A 7502-nucleotide genomic window follows, 5' to 3' on the forward strand; every position below is an offset into this window, starting at 1 on the left:
TCTGAGCTGTCAGCACAGAGCCTGGCGCGGGGCTCGAACTCAGACTGTGAGATCATGACCTGAGCTGAAGTCGGACACTTAACCGACTGAGCCACCCAGGCGTCCCTGAAAGGGTGCAATTTTAAATCAGCATCAGCAAAGGACTCACTGACAAGGGGGTATTTGAATAAAGCCCCTAAGGAGGCGAGCAAGTGGGCCTTGCATGTATTAAGGTGAAATGCCTTCCTGGTAGAAGGAGCAGCAAGTGCAAAGGCCCTGAGGTGGGAGTGTGCCTTTCAGGCTTGAGGAACAGCACAAGGAGGCGAGTGTGGCTGGAGTGAGCAAAGAGGCAAGGTGTGAGAAATAAGGCCAGAGAGGCACAGGGGCCAGACTGCGATAGGATTTCATGGGCCACTGTGGGGAAGGGACACACATCTGGGGAGACCTGAATCTATGCAATTTCAGGGGCCATCCTTTAAAAAAAAAATTACATATAAAACGTTGACTCTGGGCCTCGGAAGGTGCCTGGGGCAAGTGAGGGGCCTGGACAGTACACCTGGCCAGAGGGAGACTTTTGGCTTTTGCCCAGAATGAGAGGGAAGCATAGGAGAGTTCTGAGCCGACGAATGACCTGACCCAATTAAATCTGTCTGGCCGCAGTGTGGAAGATGAACTGGGGGCAGAGGGCAGACAGGAGAGAAATCGGAATACCGATGAGCAATGTGGACCAGGTAATTGCGGCCAAGGGGCGGGCACGGGCAGATTCCAAACATAGAACCAACCAGATGTGCTCTTGGGTAGGATGAGAGGTGTGAGAGGCGGTGGGCAGAAGGGCAGCCCCAAGGTCTTAGGCCTAATCTACTTACCCCCAACTGAGGTGGGGAAGGAGTGATCTTAGTGACTGGACCTTCCACCTCTCCCACTTCACAGATAACACAATACTCAGAGACGTGGAGTGGCTGGCCCAAGGTCACACAGCCAGTGAATGGCAGAGCCTGGATTCAGACCCAGGTCTTCCCAACTCCAAAGCGGATAACCAACACACTAGGGAAGCAAGGTTTGGGGACCCTGGTAGCATGTCAGGTGGGAAAGGCAGTTCCTAGAAGTGAGGCACATCCCAGGGACCACGGGGTTCCCTGGGACCGCTTCACAGCTACCCCCCAACAAAGCCTGCAGAGAAGGTTCTCGGCACCCTGTGCCACGTGTCTCCCCGATTCCTTCCTAAACCTGTTTCTGACCCACCGGCTGGCAGATCTGAGCCTCACTCTTGGGGAAATGTTTTTGGCTCTCCGGTTTTCTTAATTCACTGACAAGGTAATGACGGCCTCGATCCATTTATACACATTTTCTAAAGGAGTTTCTGCATTAGGATGCAAAGCAGGCTTCTCTGGCTTGGAGAAAACCTGAGATTCCCAGGATATGATCTTCCAACAGATTTAGCCCCTAAATCAATTCACTGCATTTACACTGATAGGAACTGAGGGTCCCAGATGCATCCACTCAACAGGTGAGACTCAAATGAGCCCCCCACTGTCCCAGTAATCTATACGGCTTGGACCAGTATTTTTATTATTCTCACTATGGATTTGAAAGGCCTTAACCCATCCTTTGGGATGTCCAACTTGACTGTAGTTTACATAGAGCATTCACTTCTTCCTTGGAAGGAGGCAGGGCGGCAGGGGGGGTTTGGGGGGGGGGGGGAGGGGAAATTGACACATCAGGGAAGCCCTGACTTGTGAATCTTTCACCAGCTAGAGGCTTTGTTCTTTTCAAACCACACCCCTTTGACACCAGGAACAGAGCCCAGCGGGCCAAGCTGAACAGCCCTTGTCCCCTCCAGTCCTCCCCCAGCCCTCTGCTCCTGGCAAAACCTGCCAGCAGGAGCAGATATTTGATCTGTCGTAGAAGCTGTGCTGTTACATTTCCCAGATGTTTGGCTCCCAGGACTGAAGGCTCAGATTACGGCTAATCAGGGCTGCTCTAGCCTACAGACCCCATTCCCACCACACCCTCCCACCCCCAAGAGACAGTTGGGATCCAGGGCCCACGTGGCCAACTGAGATGGAGTGGGTAGGACCTGCCTGGGGTCAGGGGGCTCATGGAAATGACCCCTTTAGAGTCTTCACGTCAATGACCTAGAAGGCGTGTCCTCTCAAAGCCCTCTAGGACCGGTGACACTGGGTGATGCCTCCCCCACCCCTGGGCCTCAAGCACCTGTATCTCCCCACCCCCTAGAGCTCACTTCCTTTCCTCGTCAGTAGTTTAGAGTCTGGAGGGACTCTGCAAACACCCCACGAGAAAAACGGAACAAACAGTGGTCACTGCAGCTAGAGCGAGGCCACCAGAACATGCCTGATTTCTCCCCCAATACATTGGGGCTCACTTTACCACTAAGGGGAAGAAGGGAGGTTACAAATTCAGCACTAAAAAAAATTTTTTTTCTGCTCCCAGGATAAGGTCCAGGACCAGAGACGTAACATTGAGAAGTGGGAGGTGACAGAAGCCCACATCCTGTCCACGGAAATACAACAAAGGCCTCTCACCCTTTTTTGTATGAAAGACCGCTCTTGTCCAGGGGTGCACTGGACTTTGTAAAATGTGTGCGACGATCTGGTCGCTGCAGGTAATTCGATCCCAAGACCAAAATCGGGCTGTAGCAAACTTTGGACTTCAACCCAGCCTAACCAGGGGATTCGGGACCACGCGAGGGGCTAGATGTCGGACAGCGGCAGCCACCCAAGCCGGGCCAGAAAATGGCGGAGATTGGCGAGCAGCAGCCCCACACCCTCCTTTCCTGTATCTACTGGGCTCCCATTCCGAGGGCAGAACTGGAGGGGCCCCAGGGATCATGCAGCCCGACCCTCTCAATTCACAGTCAGGGGGACTGAGGCCTGGAGAGGGGATGGTCGCCTCGGTGTTGATTTCTCCTTTCCTCGGGAAGCCAGCTCCCAACAGATGGTCAGGGCTGAAAGGGGGGGGGGGGGTCTCTCCAAGGTCGCCCAGCACCTGCACTTGGCTGATGAGGACAGCAGAGCTCCAGGAATTCCCCAAGGCATGAGAAACAGTATGGACAGCCTTTCAAAGGGCTCTCGATCCTTGGAAATGCCAAGAAACCTCATCCTCCCAGGGCAGCGGTTTCCAAACTTTTGTATTTTTAGCAGCAGAAGCCATCCTCCAAACAAACCTTATGCAAAACCTCAAGCTGCAAACACATCGGGGCGGGGGGAGGGGGGGGCTGCTCTCACATGTGCAGCCTGGGCCCGGCCCCGGACTCTCCCCACAGCACCCAAGACTGCTTCCGCAGGACCCTCCGTGGAGCTCAGTCTGCAACCCCAGGCTCTCGGGGGCCTTGTAGCCCTGAAGCTGAAGCAGCCAGACAGGGTGAGCTCTTACTTAAGACCCCTGGAGGGTGTGGCTGGTCTCTGAGACCTGGACGACTTCGTTCTCCACCAGAGCCTGGCCCCCGTCCCCATTGAGCTGTCTCATGCGCAGGTTAATGGAGCCATAGGTCTTCCTGGAGCCCCTGCCAGGGACGAAGGTGGGCCGGCGGTACAGCTCGCCCTTGCACAGGGAGACCATCAGCAGCACTGACAAGAGGATGCCACCCACTGTGAGCAGCCCCAGGCCCGCGATGATGCACTTGTCCAGGTGGGAGCCCAGGCGGGCATAGTACATCTCGAGTCGTTCCATCTCCCGCGCTGTCACCGTGTCAGGGTTGACGCGGGCCTCACGGGGGATGGCGTATGCAGTCACCACCAGGAGGATCCCACTCACCAGAAAAACCAGAGCAGAAACAAAGCCATAATCCACCGGGCGGCTCACGGGCTCCAGGCCTGGCCCCTCTTCTGAATGCAGGGATAGATCGTCCCGCTGGGACCGGGGTCGTGAGGGGACGCCCCCAGGGGGGCTGGGGGAGCTGCCCAGTCTGGTGTCCCCAGGGTTCTGGAAATGGGTCTCACGCTCCTCTGAGGAAAAGCAGGCATTCTCCACACCCTCCCTGGGTGGGCCCACCGGGCCCAGAGGGGCTGGTCTCCTTGGGATCTGGGGGCCATTGTGCAGTGTCTTCAGTTCCAGGCTGGGGGGAGATGCCATTGGGAAGGAGGGCCCCCGCTCATCCCTTGGCCCCTTGGCAGCTGGAAGAGAAAAGAAAAAGTCAGTTGAATTTAGCAGACCTCAACCAAGAGTCTGCTGGCACCACGAGCAATGTGAGGGTGGTCCAGGCACAGTCCCTGGGGGAACCTGCCAGACAGATGGGGGTGGGGTCTTAGACAGTGACCGAGTGGTGCCATCCAATCCAGCCTGGGACCTTGTCCCCCACTGGCTGGCAGGTGGCTTTGGGCAATTTACTTACCCTCTCTGGGCCTCAGTTTCCCTAGTAAGTGATAACATACCACTACTCCCTACTCAATGGGACTGATGTAGGGCTTGAGATAATCCCTGTAAACTTCTCAAAACAGTAAGTATGAGCAGCAAGCTATCACTATCATTCAGATGGTGGCGATCAGGCTCAAATCCCAGCTTCGCCCCTTGAACTCGGGCAAGCGATGTGACCTCTTCAGACTCAATGTTCTCATCTGTTAAATGGGAATAAGCAAAACGCCTCCCTCCGAGGTCGACGTGAGGATTTCGCAAAATAATGCAAGGCCCCAGCCAGTTCAACTAAGGGACACGGTTGTCATGAAATGAGAATGGCCGGGGGCAGGGGGGAGGGGTGGAGAGGAGGAAGATGACGTACAGACAAAGAGGAGAAAGTCAGAGAAGCTTCTAAGGCTTGGTGGCATTTGAGCCAGACCTCAGAGGGTGAGTGGGAAATCCCCCGGCAGTGAGAGGGGATGAGGGCATTCTAGAGAGGGTGCCTCAGAGGCCAGCTGGGACCAGCTCTCGGACCATTTTTGGCTCATAGAGGTTTTGCTTTTTTCTTGTTTCTGGTCTGTTCATTTGTTTTTGAAGTAGTTGCCGGTATAGAAAAAGCAAAAGAGTTTACATTTTAAACTTTGGGTTCCTGGCTTCTCTTGCAATAATGGAAGAATCTGCCCCCCCACCCCAGGCCCTCGTTCCCCGACAGCCACACTCAGCCGGAGTGGATGACGCATCCTCTCGGGCAGGTCCAGAGCCTGTCCCCCTCCAGGTCCTACCTCAGCCCCCTTCCCCATGCAGCAGACAGAACTCTTGATCCCACAGTGGAACTACTCTGTTCCCTGTACACACGGACACCCAGGGCCCCAGGCACACAGACCCGGGTCTCCACGCTGTATGGAGACCCCGCGGTATAGGGTGGCTCACACACCCTGGTGCATCTACACACACGTATACACATGATTCTAGATGTTTCTCTGCATTCCCATGCCTGAGTTTATTCTCCAGTGCTCTGTGGTTCTGTGTGTGTGTGTGTGTGTGTGTGTGTGTGTGTGTGAGAGAGAGAGAGAGAGAATATGAGCAAATGAAGTGAATAGAGTGAATGAATGAATGAAAAAGAGCCTCAGTGCAGGAAGGCACGTTTTTCGATCTTTCTGATCTTCCTTCCATCGTGGACTTTGCAGTAGATCCCTCCTCTTGGCACACACAGGGCCTTTCATCTGAGTACAAAGCCAGTTTCCGCTTACAACCCATTCCTACCACCACGTCCCTCTCTCCTGAGTTCCAATTTAATAAACCTTTACTGAGCACCTACACGCCCCAAAGCAGGCACTTCACTCAGGAGTGTCTCCTGCAACCTTCAACAGCCCCGTGAGCAGAAATTACTGTCTCCGTTTTGCAAACCACAGCCACGATCCCCTGGCAGGCATGTGGGGGCCAGAGGTTGAACATGGCTTCCCTAAGAATTATGATCACCCACAAACCTGGGAACCCCAACTCTCCTGTCCCAGTGGCACCATTCCGCCCTGCATCCCTGGCTTTTCCAGCCCCCACTTGTAGACTCTACTCTGCCCCAGTGTTTAAGGCCACAGTGAGCAGCTTGAGGGCAGGGATGTGTCTGAATCCCACCTGGGTCCCTCCCAGCTCCCTGGCTTGGAACACAGCCAGCCCTCGAGAATGGCGCGGCAACCTGCCCAGGCAGACAATCCCTCCCCCAACCCCAACCCGGGGTAGCAGGGTACCTACTCAGAGCCAGGCTCTGCCCAGACTGCTCCCACTTTCCAGTAAACGGACAGAAGAGGTGTGGCGTGCTAGCTGGCTTTTTTACTCTTGGCACCAAAACCATTTTCCTGACTGCCACCGTGAACAGGGACTGGCGGTGACCCCTCCTGCCCAGTGGGTGTCCAGATGTGTCCCTTCCCCCCCCCCCCCCCCCCCCCCCCCCCAGCACACACCCAGATCTTTAACACCTTACACAGAACTCAGCTCCTGGAGTGGCCCAAGAACTCCCCTCCCACACCAGCATGCCGATGCTTCCATAGCCCAAGGAAACTCAGGGCACCCAAATTCTGGGAGCAGGGCTTTCTTTTCACCCAGCAGGAACCCAGAACTTTTTCTTAGAGGACACCAGCGTCAGGACAAGGGCAGAGGAAAAGGAGGCGTCCTGTCACCCAGGTTTGTGACGTCTCCCACACACGGATTCAGAGATACCCACCAGTTATACAAGGGCACGCCCAGTCACCCCAAACACAAGCAGAAACAAACTGGCAAAGGTGCGGGGGCCCAGTGTTCACGGCTCCCCCAACGGTACCAGTTACCCTCCAATTTTCTCTGCAGTCCAACAGTATCTGCAAGACGCACCCCGGCGCCACATCCACAACCCCAGGGACCTTTTCCACGGGCACCCACAGACGTGGGAAGCCACGCAGGGTGACCCACAGATCCCGCAGACCACACTGGTACTCACACCCCAGGAAGGGGTAGAGCTGGTTACGCACACACAGTTAAGTACCCCCAGGACGGCTCCCCTCAAGACCCGCCCGGGGGCCGGCACCCCACCCACCCGCGCGCACCAACGCTCGGGGAGACAGACGCACAGCGGCCGTGGGTAAAGCTTCACAAAACCCAATCGATACACACACGCACGAGTTGTACACAAAGCCTCGGGACGCGCACATACGCACACGCAGGTCCACGCCGTTATACCCAAAGTTCCACGCAGAAAGCCCCAGCACCCCGGCTGCCCGCCGCACCGCGCGCCCGCCTGCCCGAAGCTCACACCCCCTGCTCCTGCCCTTGACCACAAACGCGGCCGGGCCGGGCCAGGCCGGACCGGGCCGGGCGGCGCCGGTAGCAGGGCGGCCCGGCGGCCCGGGGAGGCCGGGCTCCGCGCCAACCGGCGTGCGCCCGGGTCCCCCTCGCCGCGTGTCCTTCGGCCGGGCCGCGAGGTCAGGCTAGCTCTCCCTGGCCGTCCCTCCGCGCCCGGGGCCCTCGGCCTCCCCCGCGCCGTCCCCGGGCCGCGTGCGTACCTGCGCCGGGGCCTCCCTCCCCGGCTCCGCACGCGGGAGGCGCGGGCACCGGCGGCCGGCGGGCCAGGGCAGGGGCGCGTCCTCCCCGCGCGCCCGCCCGCCTCCCCCCCCCGGCGCACGCCCGCCGGTGTCTCCGCT

At 57.3% G+C, this 7502-nt stretch overlaps 1 protein-coding gene across 2 annotated transcripts in view; it reads right to left on the reverse strand.

Annotated features, from left to right (window-relative positions):
• Nucleotides 1-1648: 1648 nt before the first annotated feature.
• The window catches only part of TMEM74B (transmembrane protein 74B), a 6588-nt gene continuing 734 nt past the window's right edge, over nucleotides 1649-7502 (reverse strand). Inside the window, exons 1-2 of one of the 2 annotated variants that reach the window (XM_049651023.1) lie at nucleotides 6311-6476; nucleotides 1650-4112 (exon numbers count right to left, since the gene is read on the reverse strand). In XM_049651023.1, coding sequence (XP_049506980.1) covers nucleotides 3373-4071 — 699 coding nt within the window. In that variant the 5' untranslated portion in view covers nucleotides 4072-4112; nucleotides 6311-6476 and the 3' untranslated portion in view covers nucleotides 1650-3372. Of the gene's footprint in view, nucleotides 4113-6310; nucleotides 6477-7502 lie in introns of those variants that run through there. The other variant, XM_049651024.1, reaches the window with a different exon arrangement.

Source organism: Panthera uncia (genome assembly GCF_023721935.1).
Source record: "Panthera uncia isolate 11264 chromosome A3 unlocalized genomic scaffold, Puncia_PCG_1.0 HiC_scaffold_11, whole genome shotgun sequence".
In the NCBI taxonomy this organism is placed as follows: domain Eukaryota; kingdom Metazoa; phylum Chordata; class Mammalia; order Carnivora; family Felidae; genus Panthera; species Panthera uncia.